At 40.4% G+C, this 14,498-nt stretch overlaps 1 protein-coding gene across 1 annotated transcript; it reads right to left on the bottom strand.

The window, feature by feature from the left end:
* Positions 1-5,475: 5,475 nt before the first annotated feature.
* Positions 5,476-13,464, bottom strand: LOC122489118 (putative olfactory receptor 2B8). The gene is made up of 2 exons (XM_043590635.1): positions 12,556-13,464; positions 5,476-5,604 (listed from the first exon to the last, which is right to left on the bottom strand). The coding sequence occupies exons 1-2, from the start codon at positions 13,462-13,464 to the stop codon at positions 5,575-5,577; spliced, it is 939 nt and encodes a 312-aa protein (XP_043446570.1). The 3' UTR covers positions 5,476-5,574.
* Positions 13,465-14,498: the final 1,034 nt, after the last annotated feature.

Genomic DNA, 14,498 nt, shown 5'->3' with positions numbered 1-14,498 from the left:
AGAAACAAATCCCTTCCCCTGTTGATGTCTCTGGGGAATGGATGCCCCACGCTCTTAATGAGCCCACGTCACTGAGGTGCCCAGACATGGCAATCCTCAGGGACAATGACTATGGAGGACAATGCCAGAGGAGACCTAATCTTTCTCTTCTATTAGTTCACATGTCTGATAGAGGACAATAACTCCCTAGACCTCCCCAGCTACCTTAGCTCCCACTTGTGAATGACCCAGATGTTTTATAAACCTTTAAGATTTTTTTCCTCACAATTGCCCAATATATTTACATATAAACATGTAAGGAAGAATCCATTCACTTGCTTAATTTCAAATGTAAATATGTAAATATATTCTTCATTTAATTTCATTTATGACCAATTATACAGAATCACAGAGCTAATAATTAGGCACATTCTAATCTTTAACATGAATATAGGGGCGCCTGGGTGGCGCAGTCGGTTAAGCGTCCGACTTCAGCCAGGTCACTATCTCGCGGTCCGTGAGTTCGAGCCCCGTGTCGGGCTCTGGGCTGATGGCTCGGAGCCTGGAGCCTGTTTCCGATTCTGTGTCTCCCTCTCTCTCTGACCCTCCCCCTTTCATGCTCTGTCTCTCTCTGTCCCAAAAATAAATAAAAACGATGAAAAAAAAATTTAACATGAATATAAAGGAAGGCCACCAAATTCTACCTATCTTCTAATGTGGCTAGGGGGAAAAAACTCAAATCCTCTAAAACATTTTACAGTTGATAGCCATTGGATTTAATGGTGTCCTCATAATTTAAAAAATTACCTGTGTTGTTAATTTGTGTACATGGTTTATTTAAATTCAGGTAGTCTTGGGCATCTGGGTGGCTCAGTCAGTTAAGTGTCTGACTTCGGTCATGATCTCGCTGTCTGTGAGTTCAAGCCCCACGTCAGGTTCTGTGCTGACAGCTCAGAGCCTGGAGCCTGTTTCAGATTCTGTGTCTCCCTCTCTCTCTGACACTCCCTCATTCATGCTCTGTCTCTCTGTCTCAAAGATAAATAAACGTTTTAAAAAAACTTAAATTCATCTAGTCTTTGGATTTAAGCTCATATTCATTTTGAGTTTATCAGGAGACTTACAAGTAATCAATAAGAAAAATGTAAGAAAATTGATGGGTACTTTGTGGCTCTTTCTCAAAGATCCATAGTTTCCAGTTTCGTTTATCATGTTCTGCCTAAGGAGATAAACTACCTACTGCTAGAAATATTCTTAGACTTGGATTTTCTCAGGTATTCACATACCAGGTAGATGCCCTCCTGATAGTTATATGGAGAACTGACACTCTGGGTGTCCTGAAGAGGGAGGGAATTACAGACCTGCTATTATGCTTTTCTCCTCAGGCCTCACTCAGGAGGCAAGAAAGGTCTCAAAACACAATCTAACCTTGCACCTAAAGAAGCTAGAAAATGAAGAACATAGGGGTGCCTGGGTGGCTTAGTCGTTAAGCATCCGCCTTCGGCTCAGGTCATGATCTCGCGGTCCGTGAGTTCGAGCACTGCTTCGGGCTCTGTGCTGACAGCTCAGAGCCTGGAGCCTGCTTCAGATTCTGTGTCTCCCTCTCTCTCTGACCCTCCCCCATTCATGCTCTGTCTCTGTCTCAAAAATAAATAAACATTAAAGAAATCTTTAAAAATAAAATGAAGAGCTGGCACAAAAACAGACACATAGACCAATGGAATAGAATAGAAACCCCAGAACTAGACCACAAATGTATGGCCAACTCATCTTTGACAAAGCAGGAAAGAACATCCAATGGAAAAAAGACAGCCTCTTTAACAAATGGTGCTGGGAGAACTGGACAGCAACATGCAGAAGGTTGAAACTAGACCACTTTCTCACACCATTCACAAAAATAAACTCAAAATGGATAAAGGACCTAAATGTGAGACAGGAAACCATCAAAACCTTAGAGGAGAAAGCAGGAAAAGACCTCTCTGACCTCAGCCGTAGCAATCTCTTACTCGACACATCCCCAAAGGCAAGGGAATTAAAAGCAAAAGTGAATTACTGGGACCTTATGAAGATAAAAAGCTTCTGCACAGCAAAGGAAACAACCAACAAAACTAAAAGGCAATGGGAAAAGATATTCGCAAATGACATATTGGACAAAGGGCTAGTATCCAAAATCTATCAAGAGCTCACCAAACTCCACACCCGAAAAACAAATAACCCAGTGAAGAAATGGGCAGAAAACATGAATAGACACTTCTCTAAAGAAGACATCCGGATGGCCAACAGGCACATGAAAAGATGTTCAGCGTCGCTCCTTATCAGGGAAATACAAATCAAAACCACACTCAGGTATCACCTCACGCCAGTCAGAGTGGCCAAAATGAACAAATCAGGAGACTATAGATGCTGGAGAAGATATGGAGAAACGGGAACCCTCTTGCACTGTTGGTGGGAATGCAAATTGGTGCAGCCGCTCTGGAAAGCAGTGTGGAGGTTCCTCAGAAAATTAAAAATAGACCTACCCTATGACCCAGCAATAGCACTGCTAGGAATTTATCCAAGGGATACAGGAGCACTGATGCATAGGGCCACTTGTACCCCAATGTTCATAGCAGCACTCTCAACACTAGCCAAATTATGGAAAGAGCCTAAATGTCCATCAACTGATGAATGGATAAAGAAATTGTGGTTTAAGGGGCGCCTGGGTGGCGCAGTTGGTTAAGCGTCCGACTTCAGCCAGGTCACGATCTCGCTGTCTGTGAGTTCGAGCCCCGCGTCGGGCTCTGGGCTGATGGCTTGGAGCCTGGAGCCTGTTTCCGATTCTGTGTCTCCCTCTCTCTCTGACCCTCCCCCGTTCATGCTCTGTCTCTCTCTGTCCCAAAAATAAATAAATGTTAAAAAAAAAAAATTAAAAAAAAAAAAAAAAGAAATTGTGGTTTATATACACAATGGAATATTACGTGGCAATGAGAAAAAATGAAATATGGCCTTTTGTAGCAACGTGGATGGAACTGGAGAGTGTGATGCTAAGTGAAATAAGCCATACAGAGAAAGACAGATACCATATGGTTTCACTCTTATGTGGATCTTGAGAAACTTAACAGGAACCCATGGGGGAGGGGAAGGAAAAAAAAAAAAAAAGAGGTTAGAATGGGAGAGAGCCAAAGCATAAGAGACTGTTAAAAACTGAGAACAAACTGAGGGTTGATGGGGGGTGGGAGGGAGGAGAGGGTGGGTGATGGGTATTGAGGAGGGCACCTTTTGGGATGAGCACTGGGTGTTGTATGGAAACCAATTTGTCAATAAATTTCATTAAAAAAATAAAATAAAATAAAAATGTAATGTGAGCTACAATATAAAAAAATAAAATAAAATAAAAATAAAATGAAGAGCATAAAGCTTTAGGCCAGCAGAAGAAGGGAAATAATAAAGATTAGAGCAGAAATAAATGATATCGAAACAAACAAAACACAATAGACCAGTTCATTGAAACTAAGAGATGGTTCTTTGGAAGAATAAACAAAATTGATAAACCTCAAGCCAGACTTATCAAAAAGAAGAGAGAGGAACCAAATAAATAAATCATGAATTAAAGAGTAGTGATCACAATCAACTTTGTTGAAATACAAACAATTATAAGAGAATACTATGAAAAACTATATGCCAGTAAACTGGCCATCTGGAAGATACTGACAGATTTCTAGAAACTCACAAACTACCAAACAGAAACGGGAACACATAGAAAATTTTAACAGACCATAACCAGCAAAGAAATGGAATTCGTAATCACAAATCTCCCAACAAACAAGAGTCCTGGGTCAGATGGCCTCCCAGGGGAATTCTACCAGACATTTAAGGAACAGTTAATACCTATTCTTCTCAAACTATTGCAAAAAAACAGAAATGGAAGGAGGGCTTCCAATCTCATCCCATGAAGCCAGCATTACCTTGATTCCAAAAGCAGACAAAGAACCCCCTGCCCCCTAAGAAGGAGAGTAACAGGCCAGTATCCCTGATGACCTGGATGCAAAAATTCTCAACCAGGGAGATATAGCAAACTGAATTCAACAGTAAATTAAAGGAATTATTCACCAAGATCAAGTGTGATTTATTCCTGGGCTGCAGGGCTGGTTCACTATTTGCATAGCCATCCACTATGCACATGTCAATCAACATTATATACTACACTAATCAAAGGAAGGATAGGAACCATATGATCCTGTCAACCAATGCAGAAAACACATTTGACAAAATACAGCATCCATCTTTTTTTTGATGGGGGAGGAGGAAAACTATATTTATTTTATTTACTTTTACATGTAAATTTTAATTCCAGTAATTAACATACAGTGTGGTATGACTTTCAGGTATACAAGATTACTATTCAACAATTCTATATGTTACTCAGTGTTCCTCATGGTAAGTGTACTCAATCCCCTTCACCTATTTCACCCTCCCCCCACCCACCTTCCCTTTGGTAACTATCAGTTTATTCTTAATATTTAAGAGTTGGGTTTCTTTTGATGTGCCTCTTTTTATTTTGTTCTTTTGTTTATTAAATTCCACATATTAGTAAACTCAAATTATATGTCTTTCTCTGACTCTCTTTATTTCATTTAGCTTTATACTTCCTACATCCACCCACTTTTTTTTTTAATTTAAATTACAGTCAGTTAACATACAGTGCAATATTGGTTTCAGGAATAGAATTTAGTGATTCATCACTTTCATACAACACCCAGTGCTCATCACAACAAGTGCCCTCCTTAGTACCCATCACCCATCTAGCCCATCTCCCACCCACCTCCCTCCATAGACCCTCAGTCTGTTCTCTTTCGCTAAGAGTGTCTTGTGGTTTGTCTCTCTCCCTCTCTGTAACTATTTTTCCCCTTCCCTTCCCCCATGGTCTTCTGTTAAGTTTCTCAACTTCCACATAGGAGTGAAAACATATGGTATCTGCCTTTCTCTGACTGACTTATTTCACTTAGCGTAATACCCTCTAGTTCCATCCACGTTGCTGCAAATGTCAGGATTTCATTCTTTCTCGTTGCCAAGTAGTATTCCATTGTATATATACACCATATCTTCTTTATCCATTCCTCGGTTGGTGGACATTTAGGCTCTTTCCATAGTTTACCTATTGTTGAAAGCACCAGCATCCATTCTTAATAAAAACCATCAACCACATAGGAATACATGGGACATACCTCAACATTATGAAGGCCATATATGAAAGACCCACAGCTAATATCATCCTTTATGGGGTAAAACTGAGAGCCTTTCTTCTACAGACAGCAATAAGACAAGGATACTCAGTCCCACCATTACGAGTTAACACAGGACAGGAACTTTTAGCCTCAGCAACATACAACAAAAAGAAATAAAGGGTATACAGATAGCAAGGGAGGAGTCAAACGTTCACTATTTGCAGATGACATGATATTCTATGTAGAAACATGAAAAACATTCCAACAAAAGCTAGTGGAACTAATCCTGAATTCAGGAAGGTCACAGCATAGAAAATCAACATACAAGAATCTGTTGCATTTCTACACACCAATAAGGAAGTAGCAGAAAAAGAAATCAAGGAATGGATCCCATTTACAATTGCACCAAAAACCATAAGATAACCTAGGAATAAACCTAACTAAAGAGGTAAAAGATCTGTACCCTGAAAACTATAGAACACTTATGAAAGAAATGAAAGAAAGACACAAAGGGAACAACGTTTCATGCTCATAGATTAGAAGAACAAATATTGTCAAATATCCACACCACCAAAAGCAACATACACATTTAATGCATCCCCTATAAATATATCACCAGCATTTTTCAGAGCTAGAACAATCCTAAAATTGCTATGGAACCATAAAGACTCAGATGTGTCAAAGCAATCCTGAGAGAGAAAAGCAAAGCTGGAGGTATCATGATTATAGACTCAAGCTATATTACAAAGTTGTAGTCGTGAGTACAGTATGGTACTGCCATAATGAACAGAAATGTAGATCAATGGAACAAAACAGAAAACCAGAAATGGGCCCATAAGTGTATGGCCAACTAATATTTGACGAAGCAGGAATGAATATCCAATGGAAAAAAGACATTCTCTTCAACAAATGGTGTTGGGAAAACTGGACAGTGACATGCAGAAGAATGACTCTGGACCACTTTCTTACACCATGCTAAAAAATAAACTCAAAATGGATGAAACACCAAAATGTAAGACAGGGACCATCAAAATCCTAGAGGGGAACACAAACAGCAACCCCTTTGAACTCGGCTGGAACAACTTCTTACTAGACACGTCTCTGGAGTCAAGGGAAACAAAAGCAAAAATGAACTATTGGGGCCTCATCAAGATAAAACGCTTCTGCACAGCAAAGGAAACAATCAACAAAATTAAAACCTTCTGGGGGTGCCTGGGTGGCTGAGTTGGTTAAGCGTCCGACTTCGGCTCAGGTCATGATCTCACAGTTCGTGGGTTCAAGCCCCGCGTCGGGCTCTGTGCTGACAGCTCAGAGCCTGGAGCCTGTTTCATATTCTGTGTCTCCCTCTTTCTCTGACCCTCCCCTGTTCATGCTCTCTCTCTGTCTCAAAAATAAATAAGTGTTAAAAAAAAAACCTTCTGAAAATGGAAGGGATATTTTCACGTGACATATCAGATAAAGGGATAGTATACAAAATCTCTAAAGAACTTATCAAACTCAAATAGCAAATAATCCAGGAAAGAAATTGGCAGAAGACCTGAATAGACCCGTTTCCAAAGAAGACAATCAGATAACTAATAGACACATGAAAAGATGCTCAACATCACATCAAGGAAATACAAATCCAAACCACAATGAGATACCACCTCACCCCTGTCAGAATGGCTAGAATGAAAAACTCAGAAAACAACAGTTGTTGACAAGAATGGGGAGAAAGGGAACCTGTTACACTATTGGTGGGAATACAAACTGGTGCAGCCACTCAAAAACGGTATGTAGGTTCCTCAAAAAAATTAAAAATAGACCTTACGCCCCAACCATTGCATTACTAGGTATGTATCCAAAAGATACAAAAATGATGATTCGAAGAGGGCCTATGCACCTCAATGTTTATAGCAGCATTATCAACAATAGCCAAATTATGAAAAGAGCCCAAATGTCCACTGACAGATGAATGGATACAGATGTCATATATTGCTACAATGGAATGAAAAAGAATGAAATCTTGCCATTTGCAACAACCTGAATGGAACTAAAGTGCATTATGCTAAGCAAAGTAGGTCATGCAGAGAAGGACAAATATCATATGATTACACTCATGTATGGAATTTAAGAAATGCAACAAATGAAAATAGGGGAAGGAAAGGAAAAATAAAACCAGAGAGAGAGGCAAACTGTAAGAGGCTCTTAAATACAGAGTCAAAACTGAGAGTTATTGGAGGAGAGGAAGGTGGGGGGATAGGCTCAATGGGTGATGGGCAGAATGAGGGCACTTGTGATGAGCACTGGGTGTCAAATGTAAGTGATGAATTACTGGGTTCTACTCCTGAAATCAATAATACACCATTTGTTAACAAATGTGAATTTAAATAATAAATTAAAAAAAGACGTGGCATACATATCAAATGATTATTATTCAGCCATGAGAAAGAAGGAAATCCTGCCTTTCGTAACAACATGGATGGACCTTGTGTGCATTATGCTAAATGAAAGAAGTCAGAAGAGAAAGACAACGACTATGTGATTTCACATATTTGTGGAAACCAGAAAAGGTGTATAGATTCAGACAGTAGAAAGGTGGTTACAAGGGGTAAAGGGAAAAGAAAAAAAACAAGGGGCTAAGGGATAGGAGAAGTGGGAGATGTTGGGCAAAGAGATCAAACTTCCAGTTTGAAGAGGAATACTTCCTGAGCATCTAACATACAGCATGGTGATTACAGTTAATATTTTTATATTCTCAACTTGAAGGTGGCCTAGAGAGTATATCTCAAATGTTCTCACCATGAAGAAGAAATGGTAATTATGTGATGTGATGCAGACGTTAGCTGACACAATGGTGGCAATAATTTCATTATGTATATTTTCACATTTGTACTTCTTAAGTTTGCTGAATGTTATGCACCTGTCATATCTTAGTATATATAAGAAAAAATAAACATGAGATATCATTCATTTCTTTTATCATTTCTATATTTCTTTCTTTTAAACTTACTCTCCTAAGTTCACATTTTTATTGCTGCTTAATAAAAAATCTCCCTGCAAAGTTACTAAATAGAGTGTTCTTTCATTATACCAACTACAAACACAACCCTCTCATTGTGATCCAAATTTCAATGCAGAGACTGAAAGAAGGCATTTCTAAATGTTTACCTTGTGTGTCTCTCTAATAACATTAAAATAGGGTCTAGTTTGTTCCACGGGGCTGAGTGGGGCAAGATTCCTTCAGGTACTACAACTTTGGATTTTTTTTTCCTCCTGTTACTCTGTCTTGTCACTTTAATTCCAAACAGCTGGGAGAACCCTGGGGGAAAGAAGGGAATGTCTCCTCCCTTAAGCCAGTGTCCTGTCCTTAAGGCCACCTCAGGGACCCCTTCCTCTGAACCCTCTGATCTCCAGTCATTCACCCTCTCCTTTCCACTTTTACACCCAGCCCCTCCTTCCCAGGAAACCACGCGTCCACACACGGTGGTTCCCAGTCTGCACCATCAGGGCTCAAACATGCCACAACACCACTGCGGTGAAAGAAGGCTCTCACCCATATCACAAAACAAGCATCCAAAAAGCAGTCACCTGTGAAGGGTGGAGTTGGCAGAGGTCTGTGACCTTTTCCTGCCTCCTCCATGAGCCTGGTCAGAGCAGGACTCTGGCAAACAGTAGCTGCGAAATGTGCAGACTAGGAGGTACAGGAGGGTCTCACAGGGGTGACTGCGCTCTGATGACTGATCCAGGAGTGAGTTTAGCAGGATGCAGAGGGCGTGTTCAGAGTGCAGTCACCCTACACCGCACACCCTGCCATTATGCTAACGTGTGACAGTCCTAAGGCCAGGACAGGGCTATGAAGGTAGGGACCCATGAACTGAGGAACCCCATAACTTCTCTGTGCTGACTTGGACCACACAATAGAGCCCCACATATGACAAAACAAAACGTTGTCCACTGCAGTGAGGGGGACCCCAAAGCTATGTCTGGCCGGTCTAGGGCTTCTGGGATACTGCATGTGCCTTCATTATTTTGTATATTTGCTAATTAGTAGTAAATCTTCTGGTTAAGAAGTATATCCCAGGTGCACCCGGTTGGCTCAGTTGGGTAAGCGTCTGACTCGAGATTTTTGGCTCAAGTAACGATCTCATGTCGTGAGATGGAGTCCCATGTGGGCTCTGTCCTGACAGCACATATCCTGCTTGGGATTCTCTCTCTCCCTCTCCCTGTCTCTCTCAAAAATAAAGAAACTTTAAAAAAAAAGAATTGTGTTTCATGTCAGTCGGACTGACACTTGGGTCACTTTGGATACCTGAGCTACGGTGTGTACTGTGTTCCTCAGAGGCAAAAGACCTGGAAGAATCCATGACCTTCTCTAGAGCAAAATGATAGTCCAAAGCTCCAAGTGCCAGAGACAGATGGAATAAAATAATTTAGCCAAATCTTGGGTACAATCCCTGTAGCCATGCCAGAGTTATTGGTGAACATTCAAAGGAAATGGTTCAGGGGCGCCTGGGTGGCTCAGTCGGTTGGGCGGCCGACTTCAGCTCAGGTCATGACTCATGGTTCATGGGTTCAAACCCCGCGTCGGGCTCTGTGCTGACAGCTCCGAGCCTGAAGCCTGCTTTGGAATCTGTGACTCCCCCTCTCTCTCTGTCCCCTTCCCAGCTCATTCTCTGTCTCTGTCTCTCAAAAAGTAAATGAAAAAAACGTTAAAAATTTAAAAAAATAAAAATAAAAAAAATAAAGGAAATGGTTCAAATAATATTGGTGGCAATTTACACAACCCAGCAGCCTGTAATATACAAAGCATGGAGACCGTGGGGAGGCACATTCCCAACATTAGAAAAATGTTACAGAACAACATTCAATCTGTTTGGTCTCTTAAGTGATTCCTTTTTTATTTAGCATGGACCCTACAGATCTTTACTATCTGTAATTTATTCCTATGTAACATGAACATTCAAATACTATCAAACATTCACTTAGAGGAAATACATCTGTTTCCACAGGGTTCTGTGTCCTTAATCACTGAGAAGTAGTTGCTCAGCCAGAACATAAGGTTGTGTTGTGTGGTTTCGAGAGACCTTGAGGGTTTTTACACCACACCATGGACAGTTCCTTTGAGGGATTTTAGAGTGACTGGTATAACTGTCAGAATGTAGTGGAAACATAATGGAGAGAAGGAAATTTGTCACCATTGGGGATAAACATTATTACAAAACTGTTTCTGTACTGGTATTCATTCAGCATTACCACATATACGGCATCAAAATATATCCCAGGTGTTGATTTCAAACGTGAATACTGTGATGCCTTTAGGGATCCAGACAGAACCATGACCATGTGATAATCTCCATTAAGCTCTCATTTCCAACCTGCCTAATGCTGTCTATGTTGCAAGATTACCGGTCATGAGCATGAGACCCTCGGGGGGTTCAAGACCCAGGATAATGCCGGTTAGCTGTCAGTGTGGGAACAGTGTGATTGTTATGAATATGTGTCCAAAGACACAAATACATTTACCTCCACTGAGCTACACACTGGGAAAACCTACCAAGAAAAACATAAACATTTCTTTTATGGTGGCATAGTCAAAACTTCAACCTCCATGAGAAAATGTACTGCTCATGACAAGAAATATATACAAAAACCCAGATCCATAACACAAAACATATTTATATGCAAACTGAGCTTTAGTTAAGATCTAAATTCTACAATGTCACATTCACTTGTTATGAGATGTTTATATTTATTATTCATCATTCAGAATTGTGTTATTTCATAATGTGATGGCTATGTGTAAAGCTTAGACATATTCAGATTTTTAATACTTAATATACATTTTATTCATTCCTTAAATTTTCTCCTGGTGAATCTAAACAAGCACCATAACATGGGATTTCCTGGAAAATGGAGGTCATTTTTCATATTTTTATAATATATCCCTGCATTCAAATTGTATGGAATCTTTGGCAGATGTGAGATACAAAAGCCTTAATCACTTCAGGCCTGGATCAAACAATTTGTAAATTGGTATGAAGAAAGGATCTAAATATATTTTACCCTTGAAACATTTGCTGCATTACTGTAGGTTTAAAAAAAAAGTAGAATATAAAATAGTACTTTTGTCATTCGATGTGTTCAAAACTCATTTTTTTAATGTTTATTCATGTTTGAGAGAGAAAGAGATCATATGAGCAGGGGAGGGAGACACATAATGTGAAGCAGGCTCCAGGCTGAGCTGACAGAACAAAGCCCAACGCAGGGCTTGAACCCATGAACCATGAGATAATGACCTGAGCTGAAGTCAGACACCCAACCGACTGAGCCACTCAGGTGCCCACTCAAAAGTCATTTTTAATGAATGAGGTGGCTCATCATAAATTCAAGCGAGGTACACACCTCACATCGCACAACATTACACACATTACACATAAGCACCGGCCTGCTGTATTGCTACCTGATGCTCCCATTGTCCCTGGGATGAGTTCATCATGCCATCGCCCCCTGTGACAGGAAGGCTACATAAAATTACTGTCACACAGGTACGGTCACACTGGGGCCTAATATCTGAATGACTGTGTCAGGATTGGTGTTCCCAGGATTTCCTCTGAGCTAAATTTCATCTATCCCATGGTTGCCCACCAATTCTGTGAAGAAGCTGTGACACAGTCAACTTACAGACCTTCTAACAGAGCCATGATCAAATGCAAGAATAAGTGATATGCCTCCGGAAATTGCTAGAAAGTGCTAAAATGTTAATATTTCTTACACTGTTTTTGTGGTTCCTATTCTTATTTTGTGCACGCCTTTATCATATGTACATAAATGTCTTTTTGCAATTAGAATGGTCCTCCCAAAAGACGATGAAATAAGAAAAGGATTTTTTAAATATTAATATGATGGAGATGCACTGGGACACTAAACCAGCGTCTCCGGAGTTTGCAATGAATCCACGAGCTTGGAACATTCATTGCATAAAAGAATGAGGTATAGGGGGAGAACTGGGTTAGCTCAATTGGTTCAGCATCCAACACTTGATTTTGGCTCTGATCATGACCTCACACCTCATGAGTTTGAGCCCTGCATCAGGTTTACTGCTAACAGTGCAGCGCCTTCTTGGAATTGTTTCTGTCTCTCTGCTGATTCTCTCTCTCTCACCCTCTCTGTCCCTCTTACTCTTGCTCTCTCTCAATAAACAAACTTTTTTTTAAAAGTTTTTTTAAAAAAGAAAATGTTACTTTAAAAAAATGAACGAGGTAAGGAAATTCCCTTGAGAGTCATCACGAGAATGTTGGACAACACATGAAGGACACAAAATCTTAAAGCCTCTGACATTTGAGCCTCCATCAAAGGCTCTTCCCCCCAGTCATATGGAGCCCCGACGGAACACCTTCTCCACTGCGCCCATCACATCCTTGTTCCGCAAGGTGTATATGACAGGGTTGACCATGGGGGTGACGATGGTGTAGAAGAGAGAAATGAACTTGCCCTGATCCTGGGAATGGTTGTTGCTGGGCTGCAGGTAAGCATAGATGGCCGTGCCATAGAACAGGGAGACCACAGTGAGGTGAGACCCACATGTCCCAAACACTTTCCTCTGTCCTGCGGCTGACTTTATTCTTAACACTGCCCTGACTATCCGACCATAGGAGAATGTGATTAATGCCACAGGTATGAAAAGAAAGATCATACTGAAAAATAAGATCTCAGACTCATACACAGTGGTGTCAACACAGGCAAGCTTGAGCAATGGGGGAACCTCACAAAAGAAGTGCTCTATTTTATTTCTCCCACAAAGTGGTATGAGAAAAATGAGCACTGTCTCCAATGAGGAGTTGGCAAAACCCGTGAACCACGATGCAGAAGCCATCAGGACACAGAGACGGGGGTTCATGATCACTGTGTAGTGCAGGGGCCTGCAGACGGCTGCATAGCGGTCAAATGCCATCACCCCTAACAGAATGCATTCTGTGCATCCCAACCCTAGAGAGACAAACAGCTGAGCTACACAGCCAGCGAAGGAGATGGACTTGTCTGCTCCCCTGAGATGAACCAGCAGCTGAGGAACAGTGCTGGTCGTGTAACACAGGTCCAGAAAGCTTAGGTTGGACAGGAAAAAGTACATGGGAGTCTGCAGGTGTGGGTCTAGGCGGGCCAACGCAATGATGGTTGTGTTTCCCAGCAGGGTGAGCAGATAGAAGATGAGAAGAACCACAAAGAGGCCTCGCTCCAGCTGAGGCCGGTCAGAGAAACCCAGCAGGATAAAGCCAGTGAAAGAACTTCCATTTTTCGGGTCCATCCTTTCTTACCATGTGTTTCCTGTCAAGACCAAGTATTTAGCAATTTTTAAAGAAATGTTCTAAAAAATAAAAAGGAGGCAGGGGGTGGATTTATCATGTTAAAAGACATAGCCAGAGAATTTTATCACTAACTATTTGAATAAATGGTGTACTCATTGAAATTGCCATAGCTCATACCAATTTAGTTCCACATTATCAAAAAAGTAAATCATTAATATTTCATATATGAAAAATGAAATAATGAACCTTGTGCTTGTGTCAGTCATAGGTATAAAAGTTTTCTAAATCTGATCATAATAGGACTGAAACTACCATGAAAATGTAGCTACATTTTAGAGAAAATGGGGATCAATGAAAAAGAGAGAGAACAATCAGAAAGAATAGGAAAGAGATGCATACAGAGGGAGATTCACTATTTTAAATATGTATCTCATAATTCCACACAACTAGATTTGCACACACCTCACATGCAGTACTTTATAATACAACATAATGTCCAAATGCATCCAGATATAGGAATTGATGACCTACAATATACTTATACAAAGAAATTCAACTACATTCAAAATACCAGTACTAGATCTGCATATAAACCCACATTGGGGCTTTTTCCCCTATGGCAATAAAATAAATAGCCAGAGAGAACCAGAAAATAGCACCATTCAATTACAGTGCTTAACTTTTGTCCTAAAGATGCTTAAAATTACCATACCAATTAATAAAACTCCAAAATTTCAGTGGCTGTACAGAGTCTGTTGGAATCAGAACTCCAAAATCCAGTGCCCCACATTTTCCTCTTCCTTCTTCAGATTTCTGTTTCACACATTACACCAACTAGACTCTGTAAAATTCCTGAAAGATGTAGGGTTATTCAGTATCAACATTCTGATCAGAATAAACTTTTAAAAGTTATCCAACCATATAATTTTGACAGACTGTAATGCTTTACATCACTTCCTATGATAAAATAAGTAAATAGATACACACACGGATATAAGGACAGAAACATTCTCAAAAGCAATGACAGATCAAA

This window comes from Prionailurus bengalensis, chromosome B2, assembly GCF_016509475.1.
Source record: "Prionailurus bengalensis isolate Pbe53 chromosome B2, Fcat_Pben_1.1_paternal_pri, whole genome shotgun sequence".
In the NCBI taxonomy this organism is placed as follows: Eukaryota; Metazoa; Chordata; class Mammalia; order Carnivora; family Felidae; genus Prionailurus; species Prionailurus bengalensis.
The sequence above is the reverse complement of the archived record's forward strand: the minus strand, read 5'-3'. Positions and strand labels throughout refer to the sequence as shown.